General features: G+C 40.0%; 1 protein-coding gene across 1 annotated transcript in view; it reads right to left on the reverse strand.

The window, feature by feature from the left end:
* Nucleotides 1-4,561: 4,561 nt before the first annotated feature.
* The window catches only part of sigirr (single immunoglobulin and toll-interleukin 1 receptor (TIR) domain), a 42,783-nt gene continuing 23,681 nt past the window's right edge, over nt 4,562-23,663 (reverse strand). The window contains exons 6-9 of the mRNA XM_043706109.1: nt 19,695-19,838; nt 18,644-18,746; nt 16,723-16,873; nt 4,562-4,768 (exon numbers count right to left, since the gene is read on the reverse strand). Of these exons, the coding sequence (XP_043562044.1) occupies nt 4,577-4,768; nt 16,723-16,873; nt 18,644-18,746; nt 19,695-19,838 (590 nt within the window). The 3' untranslated portion in view covers nt 4,562-4,576. The remainder of the gene's footprint in view (nt 4,769-16,722; nt 16,874-18,643; nt 18,747-19,694; nt 19,839-23,663) is intronic.

The raw sequence follows: 23,663 nt of genomic DNA on the forward strand, positions 1-23,663 counted from the left end.
ACACTCAAATGCCTAAGTCATACTAAATTGAATAGATTTATATGCTTGAGACTAAAGGCCCATCTGACCCAGTTATTGAGAAACCAGTTTCAGCTGTCTCTTTAATTAAGCTCAACTGTTTTCCATAAGTTGTTAAACCTTGATTGAGAGCAACTTCAGAATTTCAACTGTAGATTGTTATATGCTAACTATAAAAAGTTAAACTTGTTCTAAAAGATTCCGATCACTTACCCATCACTGTCAGCATTCAATGCTGAAGTTGTCCATGCTTAACTGCTATGCAGAATTTTTCTAAAAAATTACTGGTTGGGCCAGCAATCATTATCCATCCCTAGTTGCCCTTGAGAAAGTGGTGAGCTGTCTTCCCGAACCACTGCTGTCCATTTGGTACGGAATCACCCACAATACAATTAGAGAGAGAGTTCTAGGATTTTGAACCAGTAATGCTGAAGGAACAGCAACTCTTTTCAAGTTAGGACAGTGAGTGAAGTGGAGAGGAACTTGTAATCCCATATATGTACTGTCCTTGTCCTTCTAGATGGAGCGGTTGTGGGCTTGGAAAATATTGCCGAAGGACCCTTGGAAGATTTCAGCAGTACATCATGTAGATGGTAAATATTGTTGCTGCTATGCATTGGTGGTGGAGGGAATTAATGTTTGTGGACAAGAAAGTGTTATGGACCAGACCAAACTTCCTCAAAATATATTAAGAGAATAGACTATACCCTAACATTTTCTTATTTTAAAAAGGTGATTCATTACATTCCAGATGCAATTCAATTGGTCAACCTACTCAACTTGAAGCAAAACAGTTTGTGTATTTTCATATTACTATTAAAATACAAAAGAAAAGAATTGGATTAACTATAACTCTTGAAATGCTAAACAAAATAAATATTAACCACTAATTAACTGTTCCAATATGGTAACATCCCATAAACACGCTCTTGGCAAAGGCAAATTCAGTAAAATACATTATCTCACATATAATTCTAGCAACAGGAAGAGAACCACACCTTTTTGTTGTAATAGAGTAGAATAGCAACTTCCATACCCAGTTTCAAGACACCAGCAACTGAAGGCTAAAACTAAAAAGAAATCCTGGTTCTGTGGGAGTTTGACCCCACCCATTCAGGCTGTTCCAACTTATTTTTAAAAATCCTCAAGGCCTCACAAGATGTTTATTTTATTGGCTTTGGAGTAGACTGCTCAATACTTATGTCTCAGCCCTTCATGGAAAAATAAACAGGACAAAATATACCTCTTAAAGTCATATTATCCTCACAAAGTTTTGCGAATGTATTGAAGATTTGGGTCTTTTTTATAAGCATCTTGATCCTCTGGGTCAGTTTGTTACTCAGCTGAAGTTGGTAACTGCCTTTCCAATGGTGGTACCTCCATTGTCATTTATCTCAAGAGGTTTGGAAATATAAAAGCAGTGACGTACTTCTGAGACTTTATAAAGCTCTAGTTAGGCCCCATTTAGAATACTGTGTCCAGTTTTGGGCCCCACATCTCAGGAAAGACTTACTGGCGCTGGAGCGTGTCCAGGGGAGATTCACATGGATGCTCCCTGGAATGGTAGGCCTAACGTATTATGATCAGCTGAGGATCCTAGGATTGCATTCGTTACAATTTAGAAGGTTGAGGAGAGATCTAATTGAAACTTACAAGATAATGCATGGCTTAGAAAGGGTGGATGCTGGGAGGTTGTTTCCGTTAGGCGGGGAGACTAGGACACGTGGGCACAGCCTTAAAATTAGAGGGGGTAAGTTTAGAAAAGAAATGAGGAGACATTTCCACACCCAGAGAGTGGTGAGCCTGTGGAATTCATTGTCACGGAGCGCAGTGGAGGTTGGGACATTGGGTGTCTTCAAGGCAGAGATTGATAAATTCTTGATCCCGCAAGGAATTAAGGGCTACGGGGAGAATGCAGGGAAGTGAAACACAAACGCCCATCAGCCATTATTAAATGGCGGAGTGGACTCGATGGGCTGAATGGCCTTGCTTCCACTCCTACAACTTATGGTCTTATGTTGGCAGGGAAAGCATAGCTCAGTAGGATAGAACGAAATAAAGATGCAGCACTGTTCCACCTTTCTCTTGATCTCAAAACAATCACTTGAGCAGCTGCCAAAATAAGTGGCTTTCAAGGAAGTATCTTATGAGACTGTGAAGCTTGTGAGGGTAGCCACTTTTCTCTTTAATCCTGTAGAGATCTACCCTGCTCAAAATTTTTTTAGATCTACAAAAATGAGGTAGCATGGTGCTTGCTGCTCTCTGCATTTCTCTTAAAGCTGATGTTGAGAGAAAGTCATGACTACCACAGGTCTGCCTGCTCTGAAGCCACATCGTGCCACTAGATATAGGAGTAATTTGGTGATATGTCTGTGATTTTTACATACTATAATTAATAGAAAGGTTACCATTGTCACTCGAAGTTTTACTTCTTTGCATGAATTGATCAAATAATTGTCAACATAGTACCTTGCTAATGTCTGCATAAATGCCTTGCCTAGCATGAAGTTGTTATATACTTTTAGAGTTGAGACAGGATGCATGTTTCACTGATGAAAGAGCAAAATGTAGTTCAAACCAATCTTTGCCAAACATGGTTACTGCAGCTTTGCAGATGATTAATCACAGAGATTTCCAAGATTTATCAGTGAGACCTCATCACAGAATGTTTGCCATTTGTGTCACCCCTAGTGCATGGGCTATTGATGCACAGCACAAAAGAAGTGATCACACTGCTGTTATTATACAGCATGAAAGAATGAGGCAAGCAAATAGGAGATCACAAATTTGGCAATTTCAGAAAAACACAAGCAGGAGTTTGGAGCCTGTGATTAGGCTAACCAGTAGCTTGAAAGCTGGGAAAATACAACGAATACAGGTTATTGGGAGACAAGTTTAAAAAAAAAACAGACCAACCAGGAAACCTGGAGATGGAAGGGAATAGAATCAAAATAATTGAAGGCCATGAGAAAGCTGGAGAGAGTGAAATAGCATTTTACAGCCCAGAGAGGAAGTCAGAGCAGCTTGAGTAATCTCCAAAGATGAATCTAAAATACCATCTCAATACAGTGATCACCATCTATTTTCAATGCTTCCCTCCCTCCCCCCCAAAAACATGCTTTCAGTTTCTATTCTCATACACAGCAGTAGGAACATACTGAGTATGCAAGTGTGGTTTACAGATAAAGTGCTTTGCTGCATTTATACCAAATTTAGCTGGAATTATTTATAAAATCCTCAGTCACACTTGAGCACTGCACTGAATCATATTTTTTGCTTGTTTGCAAATACACTTAGTTAATCAATGACAGTCAGATCATGGCTATAAATAAACAGAAAACACTGAAAACTGCAATAGTATTATTTAAAATATAAAAAGAAAAATTAATTAATGTTCTGAATTTGATTCCTTCAACTGCAAGATGATAAAGCCTTTTAGTAAAGTTGGGAGAATACAAGAGGCAAGGGAGATATAACAATCCATTCACTCAAAAGGAACTATATCGGCTGAGTAATCCATAAATTACCTGTTGAAAACTGGTGATGCAAAAGGTAATTTTGGTGATTCGCAATTAAAAGGAATTAACAATCAAAAGAATATGCAAGTAGTTAGCGAGAACCATAAAAATAAACAGGTAATACAAGAGGGTAATTGAAGAAGCAACACAAACTCCAAATATAGATAATCTAACTTTAACACAAGAAAAAATAATAGACCAATATTAAGCACATTCAGCATTCCTCTCCTAAACACACTACAACTGCATTCTCATAACAGGTTTGTACCTAACATCAATTAGTCACTTCTCTTGCATCCAACGGTTACTGCAATCTCACACCAAATCACTAGCAACATTTCTGAATTTTGGATATAGTGGAGGTCTGAAGTCATTAAAAATCACTGTTCAGACTAGAGAGCCTTACCCTACCCAGGAAAAATGTCCTTGTATTTTAAAAATTGGATATCTATTTTCATCTGTGATTTTCATCTTTCTCCATTCATATATTACTGAACCTGTTCACATTTTTATCACCCGACTAACTGTGCCATTGCCATCCTGGTCAACCTACCTTTCTTAACCCTCCATGAATTTTAATTCACTCAAAATTCCGCTACCTGTAATGTATCCCATATTGGCTCGCAACTCACTATTACTTGATCCTTGCCAACCTATATTGGTTCCCGGTCCCTCAATACCTCAAGTTTAAAGTCTGCATATTTGCATTTAAATAATGTCAAGCATTGTCCTTCCACTTCCTCTAATCTTCGTAAAAAGCATTCTGTTCATCAGATTTTCTCTTCCTCAGCCTTTGGCCTTATGCATATCCTCCCACTTTGCTCTTTACTTTCACCCATTTAGGTTCAGCACTGTGAAATTTGCTCATAGCCTCCACCTCTCCTTTTAAAACCCACCCCTCCTTTTAAAACCCACCTTTCAACCTGTCTAAGACGCTTACAGTTCACAGGCTTATAACACACATGGTGAGGTTACTTAATTACTTGTTGTGTTTTGCTCTTTTAAACTTTACTGTGACATTTGAGAGAGGTGTATTCAAATTAGTCACTCCACTTACCCAAGTCCCCTTCAGGATCAGGGTCAGATCTGCAGTCCAGGTAATCTGGATTAAGGATTAGCATAGGATCCTTGTCATCCTGGAGTCGAGTCTGGGGATCTGCCATAACACTTCGGTGAGAAATTTTCCGAGGTAAGAGCAATCGTAATTGTTTCCAGAATTCAGAGGAAGGTGTCTGTTAAACAAGTGCCACATGAATGCAAGGTGAAAATAGGAATGAAAGTCCAGACGTTCAACTTTTTTTGACATACAGGTCCACATATAGTAATTTCATACACTCCAACCCTATCTTCAGTCAACAGTTCTCAAATTTTTTGATTCAACAGATTAATTCTATTTTAGCATCCAATTTTAGAGTATTTTGCAGATCAGTTAACAATGTCATTAGCAGGGAAAATGTTAGAATCTTTAACAGGGTTGTACAAAGTCAGTGCAGATTTAAGAAAGGTAAATCAAGCTGAACAAATCTCCTGGAGATTTGAAAATGCAACTAATGGAAGAGATAAGTGATAATTCATGGATGCATTTGATGAAGTTTTGATAAAGTCCTGGAGAAGAAGTTATTGGCAAAGTTGAAGCACTTTGGGTTGGGGATAATATATTGGCATGGATCAAGAATCCATTTACAGACAGGAAGGAGTGGGAATAAATGGGTCCTTTACTGTGGCAGGAAGTGATTAGTGAGGTCCTGCAAGGATTAGTGACTAAGCCCCAGCTATTCACAATTTATACAAATGACATTGTTGAGGGGACCAAATGCAACATTTCCAAGTTTGCTGACAACATAAAACTGGGCAAGTCTGTGAGTTGTGAACAATGCTTCCTCCCTGCATGTGTGTGCAGCTACACAGATTCTGTACACAGCAATTAGTGTTGGCACACCCAAAACAGAATCGACTTCCAGTTCCAGAAGCTGCTGCCATGCACGGACCTTGCAAGCGCATGCAGCTGGGACGAAAATTAGAGGGAATGGTAGTTGTGAAGAAGATTCGAGGAGTTAAAGGTGATTTAGAGAAGTTGAATGAACGGGGAAACAAATGGCAGATGCAATACCAAGTGGCTAAATATGAATGTGCATTTTGATGTGAAAAGCAGAAATGAAAATTATTATTTAAATGTGATAATATTGGGAAGTACACAGGAATATTAGTGACTATGTAAGTAGACAGGCATTTGCATTAAGCAATTAGGAAGACAAATGGCATATTGGTCTTTGTTGCAAATAGATATGAGTTCAGAAAGAGGGATGCCTTACTGCAGATTTACATGGCCTTGGTGACTACACCTAGAGTATCGTATGCAGTTTTGGTCTTCCTAACTAAGAAAGGGTATGCTTGCTATAGAGGGATAGTAGAGGAGATTCACTAGGCTGATAGCAGGGAAGGCAGAACTATGCTGTAAGGAGAGACTGACTTGACTGGGTCAGTATTTACTACAGTTTAGAAGGATGAGACAGGATCTGATTGAAACATAAAATTCTAGCAGGACTGTGCAGACTTAACAAGGAGGATGTGTTCCTTTGTTGGGGAGTCTGGAACCAGGGAATACAGTCTAAGGATCTCTGTCTTGTTCAGTACACACTGTTGGCATGGTGTGGTGATGGTGGAGTGAATTAATGTTTAAGTGGATTGACGGCATTCAAATAAAATGGTCTGCCTTGTCCTGGATGTTGTCGGCACCACACTCAATTACAGGGAGAAAGTGAGGACTGCGAATGTTGGAGATCAGGGTTGAAGGATGTGGTACTGGAAAAGCACAGTCAGGCAGCATCCAAGAAGCAAGAGAATCGACGTTTTGAGCATAAGCTTTTCATCATGAAGGTGGGGGAGAAGGTGATAGATCAGAGAGGAGGATGGAACGGATAAGTGGGAAGGAAGATGGACAGGGAGGATAGTTCAAGAGGGCAGTGCCGAGTTGTAAGGTTGGATCTGGGATAAGGTGACTGGGGATGGGGGGGCTACTATTGGGGAAACTGGTGAAATCCACATTGATCCTTTGTGGTTGGAGGGTCCTAAGGTGGAAGATGAGGCTGTCTTCCTCCAGGTGTCAGGTGGCTCGAGTTTGGCAGTGGAGGAGGCCCAAGACTTGCATGTCCTTGGCAGAGTGGGAATTAAAGCGTTGGGCCATAGTTGGGGTTGTTTAGTGCATGTGTTCCAGGGATGTTCTCTAGGACATGCCACAAGTTGGCATCCTGTGTCCCCAGTGTAGAGGAGACCACATAGAGAGCAATGGACACAGTAGATGACATGTGTGGAAGTATAGGTAAATCTCTGTCAGATGTGGAAGGATCCTTTGGGTCCTTGGAGGAAGGTTGAACAGTTCATCAACTTCACAAACATCTTTCACCCTATCCACTCCACCCTCCTCTCCAACCTATCATCTTCTCCCCACCTTCATCTACCTATCACACTCCCAGCTACCCTCCCATTTATCTCTCAGCCCCCTTGGTCCACCCCTTCATTCCTGATATACAGCTTATGCTCGAAACGTTCACTCTCCTGCTCTTTGGATGCTGCCTGACCGGCTGTGCTTTTCCAGCACCACACTCTTTGAGCTCAATTACACTTGTAACTTGTTCCTTGTAGATGACGACAGGATAATGGTGACTCAGGCAGTGAGTAATTAGCCACAGAATTTCTGGACTCTCACCTCTCTTGTAGCCATTCTATTTATAAGACTAGTTTAGATAGGTTTCTATTGAATGGTTCAATGAGCCTACATTGACACTGAAGATTGGGTTCATTGCATAATGTACTACTTTTACTTACTTAAGTGCACATTCACTGTGTTGGGTGTCAATGTGTCCCATCCTTTATTCTGGAGTGAAGGTATCAAACAGCTCCAGATTAGCAGACAAAGCTAACAGCTCTTGGCAGAAAATAATTAACATATAAGCTCTGTTTCCTAATTCAGAATTCCCCGTTTGGTCCCAAATAAAGAACTCAATCGGATACAACCATCGTCATGCAGGATTTCCTGTTGCAACGGTAAGAGTCATAGGGTTTTACAGAAAGCAGCCATTTGACCCACCTAAAAATTGTGATGGTTCTACGTGGCAAACACAGGATGACCAATCTGCTGCCTGAGATACAACAGTGGGTGGAGGAAAGTAAGGAGACAGAAACTGTACGTAATATACTAACTGGAGCATCAACAAGACTCTATACAGTTAGAAAGATATCTTCATTCCTGTACTCAAATCTTCTTGCAACAAAAGCCAACTTGCCTTTCTAATTGTTTTCTGCACTTGCATGCTAGTTTTCAGTAACTCATGAAGGGTTCCTTTGGAAATGAGGAAAAATGTCTTCACTCAAAAGGGTAGTGAACCTGTGGAATTCTCTACTACAGAGGGCACTGGAAACCAAACACGGCATGTTGTCAGGAAAGAGATAAAGTTTTAGATTTTAAAAATCAGGGTAAAATGGGAATATAGAATTGAGGTAGAAGAACAGTCATGATCATATTGACTGGGAGAGCAGGCTTGAAGAGCTGAATCATCTACTTTTCCTAGTTTTTAGATTTTCTTGTCCTGGGTAATCAAAATAACATCTAGATGAGTGAACATAAAAACTTCCCAATTTTCACCATTTGAGAGATACACTGAATTTCTGGTTTTCCTATCAAAATGGCTAACTCCACACTTTTTTCACATATTAGCCATCTGTCATATTCTTGCCTGCCCAGTTTATCTGCCTTAAATCCACTTTGTTTCCTACTTACAACTCTCATCCCTAAGTTTGTGACATTAATCAGTGTTGGAAATATTACATTTGGCCCCATTTTCCAAAACATCGATAATAGATTGAGTGTTTGGAGTCCGAACATTGATCACAGCCTGCCAACCTGAGGATGACCCATTTATTCTGAATCTCGGTTTAAGTCTGTTGACCAATTCTCAATTTATGCCATATGTTACTCCCAATCCAATGTTGGACCTCATCTGGTAATCCAAATACACTATATTCACTTGTTTTCCCCTTATCTATTCTGCTCGTTACATCCTCAAAAAACTCCAACATATTTGTCAAACTGATTTCTTTCATAATTCCATGTAGATTTGGCTCAGATATACTATCCTGTCCTTCAAAATAGATTCAATAATTTCTTTTCCTACTAACATCAGGTTAACAGGCCAGTAGTTTCACATTTTCTCTCTACCCCCTTAGCTATTGAGTTTACATTTGATACCATCTAATTGAAGAAATATAGATGACCAAAATGCCACCATTATCACTACAGCCACCTCTTCCAGCATTCAGTAGCTTAGGTCATCACATCCATGGATTTTGTCAACTTTCTGGAGAAACTGTTAGAACTGTACCAATTTTTTTCACTAATATAAATTTCTTAGTCCCTTAGGTCACCAGTATTTCTGGATGTTTAAAAATACTTTTAAAGACAGACACAACAATTTGTTTAGTTTCTCTTTTCAAGTTCCTTATTCTCCATTATAAATTGTCCTGACACCATTTGCTTACATTTGTATTTGTTAATCTTCTGCTTTTTACAAACTATCAAAGCTTTTGCATTCATTTTTATTAATGCCTTTGAATATTCAGTTCCCAGCTTGGTCATTAAGTAGTCATATCTGGAAATGCAGTTCGATTATACAAAGTTAAAAATCACACAACACCAGGTTATAGTCCAACAGGTTTAATTGGAAGCACACTAGCTTTTGGAGTGACGCTCCTTCATCCGAAAGCTACTGTGCTTCCAATTAAACCTGTTGGACTATAACCTGGTGTTGTGTGATTTTTAACTTTGTACACCCCAGTCCAACACTGGCATCTCCAAATTAGATTATACATGTTTACTTCTATTTGTGATGTCAATTCATCTATCTTGTTTCTAAATGTATACAGCATTTATGGAATACCTTTAACTTTGCTAATTCAATTTTTTTCCATTTCTTGATTCTACTTAATATTGGCCTTTGTATCCATTGCTCTCCAATTTTATATGAATTTCCTCTTGGAATCCATCCCCCTACCAACTAGTTTCAGTCCTCCCCCATAACACTAGTAAATCACCTTGCAAAGTTATTTTCCCAATCCTGCTAAGGTGTTACCCATTCTCCTTTTACAAACCCATCTGTCTCAGAACCAGTCCCAATGCTTCAGAAATCTAAAGCCCACCATCCTTTATACCACTTTGGCTATGCATTCATTTGGGTGTAACCACGTTTTGAACTGACTTGCATGTGGTAGTGGGAGTAATTCTGAAATCACTGCCTTTGAAATCATGTTTTTCAGTTTCTTTCTTACCTGTCTAAAATCTGCTTTCAGGACCCCATTCTTCTTTCTACCCATGTTGTGAGTACTCATGTGAGCATGACCTCTGGCTGTTCACCTACCATCGTAAAAATGTCCTGTAGCCACTCTGATATCCTTGACTCAGCACCAAGGAGTCAACTTACCATCCTAGAGTCATATTGACAGCAGAAATATCTTCTGTTCCCCAACTATTGAATTGGCTACCAATATTGCTGTTTCACTTTTCTTCCTCTTCCCCTCATAGCTGAAGCAGCCATAGTGCCATGACCTTGGTAATATCTGCATTCCATTGAGGAACCACTGCCCTTATCAATATCCGTTAGTAAACATCAGTTAGTAAATGAGATGGATACAGGAGATTCCTGCACTTACTGGTCCTCCGAGACCATTGGATAGTCACTCATTTCCTCTCTGCTTGCATGCTCCACTTCCCTAAACATGTTTTCAATTTTGTGGATAAACCAGTGACTCTAGACATGGCTCAAGATCTCAAGCCCAGCACTCCATTTGCTGCAGCTGGTAATACATCTTGCAATTGCAGTCATTTAGAAAATGTGTTGTGACCGTAACTTGCCCTATTTCACAGGATGAGCATTCCACACAGGTGAGCTGCTTTGAAATGAGCTTATAGATTATTTATAATACACTGGAAACTGGAAAATAGCAAGTAAAGTTTTATTAATCACCAGCTGCTCAACAGTGACCGTAACTTGCCCTATTTCACAGGATGAGCATTCCACACAGGTGAGCTGCTTTGAAATGAGCTTATAGATTATTTATAATACTGGAAACTGGAAAATAGCAAGCAAAGTTTTATTAATCACCAGCTGCTCAACAATCAGCTCCTTCTCCTGTGCCATCATTCTTTATTCTGATATTGAAATCTGTTTGTGCTGTGCTCTCGCCAATGCTTTTAATTTCAAAATCCAGCTGCCCATATCCTAATTAACAACAAATCCTGTTCCTGTGTTCATTAACCTATACTAGTTCCTAGTCCAGCAATGATTCAAATTTTAAAAATCTCATCCATTTTTACACATCCTTCCATGTCTTTGGCCCTTCTTCCCTTTCTCTATAACTACCTCAAGCCCCAAGACTCAAGGTTACTGTGCTCATCCAATTCAGTCCTGTTGGGAATCTTCAATTTTAATTGCTCCACTATTCGTGCCAAAACCTTTGGCTAAATCGGCCTAAACTTTGGAATTGCCTCTCAATGCCTCTTCACCTATTCTGCTCTTTCCTTTTTTAAGGTGTACCTAAAACCAACAATTTGACCAAGCTTTTGAGCATCTGCTTTATGTGGCTGTGTGTTAAATTTTCTTTGACCCTGTGAGCGTCTCTTGGTATTTTCTAATTTTGTGAAAAGAACTATGTCATTGTCGTTATTATGTCATATCATTACATCCGCACATATGAATTATGAGCAGGATTAGGCCATTCCACCCTTCAGCCTGCTCCATCATCCAGTAAGATCATGGATTATCTGACTGTAATCTTAAATTTGCATTCCTGACTGTCCCTGATAACCTTTCAGCCCTTTACCTAACAGGAATCTATCCAGTTCTGCCTTAAAAATATTCAAGGACTCTGCTTCACTACCTTTTCAAGAACAGAATTCCAAATTCACCTGGGCTTTGGCAGAATACCTAGACTGATTCAATTCAGTGCTCGTTTAGTGGCTGCAAAGATAGTGAAAGTACAGAGAAACCTCTATTATCCGGCATTTGATTAACTGAATTTCAGATGATCCGAACAAGATCACAAGGTCCCGTTCGGGCATTTACTGAATACTCCCTACCCATATCCTTTGGATAATCGAGGTTCTTGAAATATTCCAGAATTCACTAGATTCTGGGAGGGACCTAGCTGATTGGAAGACTGCCAAACTTCGAGAAGGGAGAAAGACAGAATGCAGAAAACTATAGTCTTTATTAAGGAAGAAATAAACAGGATATTTAAAAATGCTTAAAATAATTAAACAGAGTTAGAAATCGCAACATCAGGTTATAGTCCAACAGGTTTATTTGGAATCATTAGCTTTCAAAGCGCTGCTTCTTCTTCAGGTGGTTGTGGAGCGCAATCATACGACATAGAATTTATAGCAACAGGATTGCAGGGTTATGGAATGTGATGTTATACAAATTTAGCTTGAGCCTTTCCTCTTATAGAATGATCATGTTAGTTTCGGTTCCTTCATATGTAAATTACAGAACTTTTTTAAACTTACATTCTCAAAATAGCTGTTAACAATTGTTGCCATCTCAGTTCAGATAATGCATTAAAGATGTGAAGTTAAAGACAGTGTCCCAATGTTAAGTCAGACTGATTCTATTTCTAAAGTGGGATTTACAGAATTACACATGGATTTGTACAGTTTTTGAGCAAAATAAAATGTAATTCTCAGGTTTGAGGGGCGGAATGGCTTATTTGTGTATGTTCTTATGAATTATGTCCCTCAAAGAGTTTCTTCTTCCTTCTCCCTGTATTAAACAATGACCCTTTGTTTTAGTTTCTCACCTACGTGGAAACATCCTCTACACATTTCCTATGTAAAGGCCCTCCAGGATCTTATATGTTTAGTCTAAACTCCAGTGGTTACAAGCCTACCCTGTCCAACCTTTCCTCATAAGATAACCTTCTCAATCCAGTATTAGTCTGGTAAACCTTCTCTGCTTCCAAGTGCATTTACATGCTTACTTAAATAAGTTGGCCAATACAGCCAGATTTAGCTTCGTATGCCCTACATGACTGAAATTTAACATCCCTACTTCTGTATTGGATTCTGCTCATGATAAATGACAACATTCTTTCACCTCCCTAATTACTTGCTGCACCTGCAAGTACCTTCACTACCTTTTGGAATTCATCCATAACAGCACCCAGAACCGCCTGCATCCCAGAGTTCTGTAATATATCAACATTTAAATAATACTTCTTCCTGCTAAAACAGACAAATTCAAGTTTTTCAATATCATACTGCATTGGCTAGATCTTTGGCTACTTATTTAACTATCTATAACTTTTTTTGGCTTCCTTATGTTTTCTTTATAATTTACTTCCTTACCTCTTTTTGTGTTATCAGCAAACTTGGCAACTATACCTCTGTCCCTTCATCTGAGATAAACTGTAAACAGTTTAGGGCCCAGCATTGATCCCTGTGGCATATTCCTCATTACATCTTGCCAACCTGGAACAAACCCATTTTTGCCTGTCGCTATTGGCTATTATCCACTACAGTATTACTAGGTCACCACATCATAAGTTTTTAAACTTTCAAAATGACCTCTTGTGGCACCGATCAAAAGACTTCTGGAAATCTGAGTACAGGTCATCCGTCGATTCCTCTTTATTCACAGCATGTGTAACCTCCTCCATCAGATTGGTCAAACACAATTTCCCTTTTACAAGCCAGACTGATTCTGCCTGATTGCCTTGATTTTATCTCAGTACCCTTCAAAAATTATTTAAGAAATTTTTATAACAGTTTCCCTATGATTGATTAGCTTAAAATCTATCTTTTATTTCCTGCTTTCTGCCTCCCTTCCTTTTTGAATAATTACATTTGCTACTTTCCAACTTAATGGGATCATTAATTGGAAAATTAAAACTAGTGCATCAACTATTTTATTAGGTGCTTCTTTTAAGACCCCAGGATCTATTCCATTAGGTTCCAGAGTCCTGTTAGCCCATGGTTTCAACAATTTACTCAGTTCTACTTCTCTGGCGATTGTGATTTTCCTCATTTCTTCCATCCCTTCAATTTTCTGATTTAATTCCTGCTTCTGGGATTTTGCTTGTATCTTCTATAGTGAAAACCAATGCAAAATAATTCTTTGATTCATCTGCTATTTACATTTTACCCTCCCATGATAAATTCTCTAGTTTCACTTTTTACGGAACCAAAACTCATTTTGTGAACTGTTCTTCAAATATTCACAGAAACTCTTACTATTTGTTTTATGTTTCTGGTTAACTTTTTCTCACTCAAATTTTTCCTTCTTTATTAATTTCTTGGGTTATTCTTTGCCATTTTTGTCTAAATCAAACATCTAATCTTCAACTTTGCACAATTACTTACTTTTAGTTTGGCACTATCTTTGATGTTTCTAGTTAGCCTCAGGTGGTGGGTCCGAGGAATTTTTCTTACTCGTTTGTATGTACCTATACTGTATATTCTGAAATAGTCACTTTATGTCTGCCACTCCAAATCTACTGACTTATTCTTTCACCTAATTTATCAATTCACTTCAGCCAGCTCTGCTTTCCTGCCCTCTTAATTTCCCTTAACTAAGTTTAAAAGAATAATCTTGGACCGACTTGTCTCTCCCTCAAACTGAATCCAAAATTAATTCTTATTATGGTTGCTGCTGCCTAAAAGTACCTTCACAATGAGATAATTAATCCTATCGCACTGCACAATACCATGTCTAGTATGGCCTGTTCTCTGGTTGACTCCCAACCTTACTGTTCAAAGAAACTATTTGTAAACATTTGATGAGCTCCTCATCAAGGCAACTTTATCACTGACTTTTCTGAAGATAAAAATCTCCCTCAATTATTGCTGTGTATTTCTGACAAATTCACAAAATTTTTTCCTTTATGCTGCCCACTGTGTGGTTATTGTTTGGGTGCCAGTTCAGTGTTTTTAAGTTGTTCATCAAGTAACAAGTTTGCTCATCTTCAGGAATGTGTGGTTCTGCTCCTCATCGAGTTTGAATTGGTCTTCTGACTTGACGGGGATGCATACATGAGGGACATTCTGCGCTCTCATGTCAGAATGTCACATTTTGACTGTGTAGAGTCACCATAATCATAGGAGCATCGAAACAGTAGTAGGCCATTCAATCCCTTCTGCTTGTTCCATCACTCAATTAAATCATGGCTGATCTGTGGCCTAACTCAATGTATCTGTCTTTAATTCATTCATTCATATTTTTGTTAAACAAAAATTTATCTGTCTCAGATTTAAAATAAACAACTGATCCTGCATCCACTGCTGTTTGTGGTAGGCAGCTCCAAAATACACCACTTTTGTGTGTAGAAATGTTTCTAAACATTCCTCCTGGTCTGTCTGGCCTTAATTCTTAGACTATGCCTCCTAATTCTAGAATCCTTAATCTACTCTGTCTTTTCCAGTGAATATCACAAGAGCATAAGAAAGAGGAGGAGTAGGTCATCTGGCCCATTAAGCCTGCTGCACCATTTGATAAGATTACGGCTGATCTTTTCCTGGACTCAGCTTTACTTCGTGAAGACTAATCAAATCAGTCTTAACCTTCTAGGTTTAGAGAAAAAAGATCTAATTTGTATAGTCTCTCCTCATAATTTAACCCATGTAGTCCATGTATCATGCTTATAAAACTTACATTGTGCTACCTCCAAGGCTAATACGTCCGTTCTGATGTGTGCTGGCTGCTCACAGTACTCCAAGTGGGGTTTAACCTGCATAACCTCTGCTTGTCTATATCTAGAAAATTGGCAATACAAAGGCCACCATTCCATTAGTTTTCTTGATTATTTTCTGCACATGTTCATGCTACACATCTGAACCAAGTCCCTTTGGATATTCATGGTATTTAACTTCTAGAAAGTTAAATAGAAAACAGCCATCTAGAAAATACCCTGATATATCTTTCAATCCAAAATGGATAAACTCACATGTGCTTGCATTGAACCCCACATGTGCCACACGTTTGCCTATTCACTTAGTCTATCAATATCCCTTTGTAATTTTATGCTATCTATACTGTCTACAGTGCAGTCTAATTTTGTGTCATCTGCAAACATGAATATATGACTTTCTATGCCATTACCCAAATTGTTAATAAATAGTATGAACAATTGGGGCCCTAACACAGAAGAACACCACCAGTCACATTCTGCCAATTTGAGTACATACCCATTATCCCTACTTTTAAACTGCCAGCCACTCAATTTTCCAGCCATGTCAGTATTTTTCCCTCAATTCTATGGGCTTGTCCCTTACTTAACATTCTGCTTTGTGGGATTTTATCAAATGCCTTCTATAAATCCACATAAACGTCTACGAACAGTCCCCTGTCCACTACTGTAGTCACCTCTTCAAAAGATTCAGTGAAGTTTAATCAGGCATGCTGGCTCTCCCTGATGAACTGAAAATTTTGCTGAATTAGCCCATCCTCGTTTATAGATTCCAACAATTTTCCCATCTACAAATGTTCGGCTAACTAGTCTATAATTACCCGATTTTCCTCTTTCACCCTTTCTAAAAAGTGTAGTGACACTTTTTCAATTTTTATAATCCAGAGGGATGACTCCCCTATCTAGGGATCTCTAAGATTATAGTCAGAGTGTCAACAATGTGCTTCCCCACTTTAACGTTCTCATATGGAAACAGTCAGGTCCCAAAGATTTGTCACTCTTAATTCCATTAATTTTCTCAGTACCAATGTTTTACCTATGTTAATTTTATTCAGCCCCTGTTCCTGATCCAAAATTGGCACTTCCAGCAAGTCCTATGAGATCATTGGGCTGCTCTCTCATTGGAGGAAGATGACTGATAATGTAAGGGCCACCATGCCTCAAGTGAGGGGAGAGGTTGAGAAGGAGAGTCCTTCATAATAATCTCAGTTGGTGTGAGCATTGAACACTCACTGTTATCGCTATTCCTCATCTCTATTTTTCAGTTTCAACTTGAATAATTTATCCGCCATTGACTAGAACACCAAAGAAAAGTATATTCACAATCTGTCTCTTTTTGTGTGCTAGTGTTTAAGGTTTCTAATTTAGGTTGCTAGGTGCACAGTATAGAAGTTTCAAAGCTGTTCAATTTGGCCTGATATCAGTGACATTTGGCTTATGAGTTCAGCTAACATACCATTGATGTGGAAGTCCACAGCAGGAGAGTAAAACTTTTCCTCTGTGATTTGAGAAGTTGAATAGCTGGGTGAGATAGTTCCCTGTACTGACTTTCAAACATAATGAAGATGGGTCTTCTGGAGAGATCCAGTAGTTGCCATAGTGCTTCCCTGAAAAAGACAAGTCACTTGTCAAAATAATGAACAGCTCCTATGACACATCATGAAGACAGACAATGATCTAGTGGTATTATCTCTAGACTATTAAAACACAGACTCAGCTAATGATATGGGATTAGGGTTCAAATCCTGCCATGGCAGATGGTGGAATTTGAATTCAATAAAAATCAGGAATTAAGATGACAATGAAATTGTTGTCAACTGTCAGGAAAAACCTCTCTGATTTACTAATGTCTCCACCTGGTTTGGCCTACATGCAACTCCAGACCCACAGCAATGTAGATTAGATTAGAATTGACATCTGTTTAGATTAGATTAGATTACTTATAGTGTGGAAACAGACCCTTCGGCCCAATAAGTCCACACCGACCCGCCGAAGCGCAACCCACCCAGACTCATTCCCCTACATTTACCCCTTTAACTAACACTACGGGCAATTTAGCATGGCCAATTCACCTAACCTGCACATTTTTGGACTGTGGGAGGAGACCGGAGCACCTGGAGGAAACCCACGCAGACATGGGGAGAATGTGTAAACTCCACACAGTCAGTCAGTCACCTGAGGCGGGAATTGAACCCGGGTCTCTGGCGCTGTGAGGCAGCAGTGCTAACCACTGTGCCACCCCAATGTAGTTGACGCTTAATTGCCCTCTAGGCAATAAATATCAGCGACACCCCCATCCCTTGAATTAAAAAAAAACACATACACTAACCAATTCAAAACAACAAGGACAGAACCCCTCTGGACCTCACCTTCCATCCCACCAACCTTCGTTTATATTGCATCATCTTCTGCCACCTACAAATAGACCCCACCACAAAGGATATATTTTCCTTCCCACCCCTATCAGCATTTTGGACAGACCATTGCCTTTGTGACTCCTTTGTCAGATTCACGCGCCCCTCCCCCTCACATCCGAAGGCCCCAAAGGATACTTCCACATTTGACATAAATTTACTGCACTTCCACCAATGTCATCTACTGTATCCATTGCACCTAATGTGGTGTCCTCTACATCAGGGAGACAGATGCCAACTTGCAGACCATTTCAGAGAACATCTCTGGGACATCCACAGCAACCAACGCCACCACCCAGTGGCTGAAGACTTCTACTCCCCCTCCCACTCCACCAAGGACATGCAGTACTGGGGCACCCTCCATCATCAAACGCTAACCACCTGCGTCTGCAGGATGAATGGCTCATCTTCCGCCTTGGTACTCTGCAACCAGACGGGAGTAATGTGGATTACACCAGTTTCCAATTCCTCCTCTCCCCCACTTTATCCCAGACCCAAGTATCCACCTCGGCACCGCCTTCTTGACCTGTCCATTGTCTTTGCCATCAATTCGCTCCACCCTACTCTCCAGCGTATCACTTCTCCCCCACTTTCATCTGCCTATTGCATTCTCAGCGACTTTCCCTCTAGTCCCACCTCCCTTTCATTAATCTCAGCTCCCGGCCCACAAGCCTCATTCCCGATGAAGGGCTTATGCCCAAAATGTCAATTCTCCTGCTCCTCGGATGTTGCCTGACCTGCTGTGCTTTTCCAGTGCCACACTCTTGACACTAACCAATTCAGTCTTAGTTCCACCTAAAATAGTCATCTATATGCTTTACACACAGTTTTAAGAGATCCAGAACACAACAAATGACTCATTTATATTTTGATGTTCCTTACACAAATTTCCCCATGGCTATTTGAATACATCACTCTCCACTATCCTTAGATTTTTTCTCAGCTCAATAGTGTAGAAAATACCTAAAGTTCAGCCTGCACCAGTCCTGTTCCAGGTATGATTTGGATAGCACTACAATCAGACGACGGCAGCGACTAATGTTCATTATCAGTTCTGCCGAGGGCTCTAGATCAAGACAGAAACAATAGTCAAAAGTAAACTAGTGAAGAAGCTTGAAGGAGTGGTACATCACAGTAACTGATTGGAGCATAAAAATTTATAACAAAAAGATTCTACTCAAATAGGTCTATGTAACAACTATGTTGATTCAGATGTGTATTAGTCCTGCAGTGCAGATTCTAAACATTTCCTCCTGATCCCATCAAGTGTCAGTTATTTCAGTTATTCTAATCATTCATTTTTATTTAATTCTAATTATACAACTTGACCACATCAATAGTTCTGAGGATTTCTACAACCAGTACTTGAAAGGAATTTGGAGTTGGAAAATTGAAATTACTTTGTTGCAACTGTCTCAGGCTCAATGCCCATAAGTACTGCTCCCCAGTGAAGCTTAAGTTTAATAAATTTACCTTAATATATAAACCAATGGAATATTCAATTAATTACTACTCAGTAAATAATACTTCGGTTTTAAAGACTTTGAGGTTGTAGAAAGAACTGAAGACTGAGAAATGTTAGCAGTTCCAGAACACCCTATTTGGTGACAGCAAAGATCATGCTACCACAGTTTCAGGTCTGAATATTCTCTGATAGGAACAGGTAAACTCAGCCAAGTGTCCCATTCCTGATCAATATTTGATGACTCTTACTGCAATTCCAAAAAGTTGGACTGATTCCAACTTAGATGCGCTCAACTGTCAAGTTACCATCCGACTCTCCCTGTCCAATTCCACTCAATGAAAATGGATGCTGGCAGGGGGGGGGGGGGAGGGGGGAAGAGGTGGGCAGGGGAGTACTTGTGACAACAAAATGGTACTTTATTCCAAAATGTCAAGTTATATTATTGCCCCCAAACCATGTAACCCATGAATTGACTATATGCTATGTTTGATACTGACAGGCTGTTATGCCTCATGTACTGGGTCTCCTGATTAGTAAAGAAAAAGGCACCTGATCCTGGAAGAATGTCACGATCATCCAAGTGTAACTTGTATCCATATTTGTTCTCCAGATGTGGCTTCAGGATGAAGTTGACAAATTTGCGGTCATCATCAGCAGACACATAGGATATATAAGCATCATATAACTTTCCATCTGGGAAGAGAAAAATTATTAGGAGGGATTTACATTTCTGCTCTTCCAATAAAACAGACTAAGAACTGAGAGTTTGTCTCACTATTGTCTCTCAGTCATTATTTGCTAGTTTTCTTATGATATGCAGACAGTGTCAGGCTTACATTCATCTGACAATAAATAAGGTCCAATCAGATTTGAGAAACAACTCACTGAATGTGCTCCCACTGTCAAAAGATACAACTTCAACCAATCCCCACTCTTATGCAAAACTGTGGAACTGCAAGGAGAAAGACTTGTTATTAAACACAATGATTTACCAGAAGGTAAATAATTTCACAGCAAGGAATTCAATACTGATAGTAAATTCTGTTTTTTTGTCACATGGGTTCCTGCAAAGCACTGACGATCAGGACAAAAGGAGCTGTTTGCAAGTGAAGCTGATTGGTTCTCAGCTAACAAAGCAGATTGGGACTGGAAACAACTTTCAGACCACAGACACACAGAAACAGAAAGATACAGAACGTGCATTATTGTTCTTCACAACAGAAGCTGTTGATTCTCCGAATTAAAATAAAATTCAGTTTAAACTTTAAGAAAACCAATTAACTTTCGTGCAGCAGTTGCTGAGCTGTGACTTTTGAATCAATAAATAAGACATTTTCCAAGTGAGTCAAAGAACAAAGAAAATTACAGCACAGGAACAGGCCCTATGGCCCTCCAAGCCTGCGCCGATCCAGATCTCTATCTAAATCTGCTGCCTATTTTCTAAGGATCTGTATCCCTTTGCTCCCTGCCCATTCATGTATCTGTCTGGAATATATCTTAGATGGCACTATCATTCCCACCCCTACCACCTCCGCTGGCAACACGTACCAGGCACCGACCACCCTCTGCATAAAGAATTTTCCACGCATATCTCCCCTAAACCTTTCCCCTTCTCACTCTGAACTTGTGACCCCCTAGTAATTGAGTCCTCCACTATGGGAAAAAAGTTTCTTGCTATCCACCCTGTATACACCTCTCATGATCTTTTAGGCCTCAATCAGGTCCCTCCCCAACCTCCTTCTTTCCAATGAAAAATAATCCTAATCTACTCAACTTCTCCTCATAGCTGCACCCTCCGTACCAGGCAACATCCTGGTGAACTTTCTCTGCACCCTCAACAAAACATTCACATCTTTTTGGTAATGTAACAACCAGAACTGTATGCAGTATTCCAAATGTGGCTGAACCAAAGTCTTATACAACTGTAACATTACCTCCAACTCTTGTACTCAATACCCTGTCCGATGAAGGAAAGCATGCCGTATGCTTTCTTGACTACTCTACTAACCTGTGTAGCCACCTTTAGGGAACAATGGACTTCAACACCTAGACATCTCAGTACCTCAATTTTCCCCAGGACATTTCCCATTTACTATATAGTTTGTTCTTGAATTGGATCTTCAAAAATGCATCTCACATTTGTCCAGATTGAACTCCATCCGCCATTTCTCTGCCCAACTCTCCAATCTGCTGTATTCTCTGACAGTCCCCTTCACTATCTGCTACTTCACCAATTTTTGTGTCATCTGCAAACTTACTAATGGTAAATCATTTATTTATTTCACAACCAACGGTGGTCCTAGCACGGATTCCAGTGGAACACCACTGGTCACAGGTCTCCATTTTGAGAAGCTCCCTTCCATTACTACTCTGTCTCTTGTTGCCCAATCAGTTCTCTATCCATCTACCTAGAACACTCTGTACCCCATACGACTTCGACATTCTTCATGAGCCTACCGTGGAGAACCTTATCAAAAACCTTACTAACGTCCATGTATATGACATGAACATCCCTTCCCTCATAAATCAACTTTGTCACCTCTTCAAAGAATTCTATTAGGTTTGTAAGACATGACCTTCCCTGCATAAAACCATGCTGCCCATCACTGATAAGCTCATTTTCTTCCAAATGGGAATATATTCTAACCCTCAGTATCTTCTCCAATAGCTTCCCTGATGTCAAGCTTACAGGTCTGAAATTACCTGGATTATCCCTGCTACCCTTCTTAAACAAGGGGACAACATTAGCAATTCTCCAGTCTTCTGGGACCTCTCCAATGTTCAAGGATGCTGCAAAGATATTTGTTAAAGCCCCAGCTATTTCCTCTCTCGCTTCCCTCAGTAACCTGGGATAGATCTCCTCCAGACCTGGGGACTGTCCACCTTAATGCCTTTTAGAATACCCAACATTTCTCCCTCCTTATGCCAATGTGACCAAGAGTAATCAAAGATCTATCCCTAACCTCAACATCCGCCATGTTTCTCTCTTTAGTGAATACCGATGCAAAGTACACATTAAGAATCTCATCCATTTTCTCTAACTCCATGCATGTCTTTCCTGCTTTGTCCTTGAGTGGGCTAAATCTTTCCCTGGTTACCCTCTTGCTCCTTATGTATGAAAAAAACAAGGCTTTGGGGTTTCCCTTAACCCTGCTTGCTAAGGATATCTCCTGACCCCTTTTAGTCCTCTTAATTCCTCGTTTCAGATTGGTCCTACATGCCCGACATTCTTCCAAAGCTTCGTCAGACTTCAGTCACGTAGACCTTATGTACGCATCCTTTTTCTTCTTAGCTAGTCTCACAATTTCACCTTTCATCTATGGTTCCCTAATCTTGCCGTTTATATCCCTTATTTCCATAGGAACATATCTCTTATGAACTCTAACCAACCTCTCTTTCAAAGCCTCCCACATATCGAATGTGGATTTCCCTTCAAACAGCTGCTCCCAATCTACATTCCCCAGTGCCTGCTGAACTTTGGTATAGTTGGCCTTCCCAAAATTTAGCATTCTTCCTTTAGGACCACTCTCATATTTGTCCATGAGTATTCTAAAACTTATGGAATTGTGATCACTATCCCCAAAGTAATTCCCTACTGAAACTTCAACCACCTGGCCGGGTTCATTTTCCAACACCAGGTCCAGTATAGCCCCTTCCAGAGTTGGACTATCTATATATTGCTCCAGAAAATCCTCCTGCATGTTCCTTACAAATTCTGCTCCATCTAGACCTCCAACAGTCAATGTTGGGAAAATTAAAATCTATCACCATCACCCTGTTGCTCCTACATCTTTCTGTGATCTCTCTACATATTTGTACCTCTATCTCACGTTCATTGTTGGGAGGGCCTGTAGTACAGTCCCAACATTGTTATCGCACCCTTCCTATTTCTGAGCTCTGTCCATATTATCTCACTGCTCGAATCTTCCATAGTGCCCTCCTTCAGCACAGCTGTAAAATTTTATTTGACCAGTAATGCAACTTCTCCAGCCCTTTTACCTCCCTCACTATCCTGCCTGAAGCATCAATATCCTGGGATATTTAGTTACCAATGATGCCCTTCCCTCAACTAAGTCTCAGTAATGGCAGTAACATCATACTCCCAGGTACTATTCCAAGCCCTAAGGTCATCTGCCTTACCTACTGTACTTCTTGCATTAAAACAAATGCACCTCAGGCCACCAGTCCCTTGGTGTACATCCTCTACTCCCTGCCTACTCTTCCTTTTGTCATACGGACTCCATTATCTAGTTCCTTACAGGCTTTAATTACTCCCTCCTTCCTGTTCACTAACCTTCTCATTTGGTTCCCGTCCCCCTGCCACATTAGTTTAAATCCTCCCCTACTGCGTTAGCAAAAGTAACCCCAAGGACATTGGTTCCAGTCCGGCCCAGGTGTAGACCATGCAACTTGTAATAGTTCCACCTCCCCCAGAACGGGTCACAATGTCCCAGAAATCTGAACTCCTCCCTCCTGCACCGTCTCTCAAGCCACATATCCTGCTTATTCTATCATTCC

This window comes from Chiloscyllium plagiosum, chromosome 16 (assembly GCF_004010195.1).
Source record: "Chiloscyllium plagiosum isolate BGI_BamShark_2017 chromosome 16, ASM401019v2, whole genome shotgun sequence".
NCBI lineage: Eukaryota > Metazoa > Chordata > Chondrichthyes > Orectolobiformes > Hemiscylliidae > Chiloscyllium > Chiloscyllium plagiosum.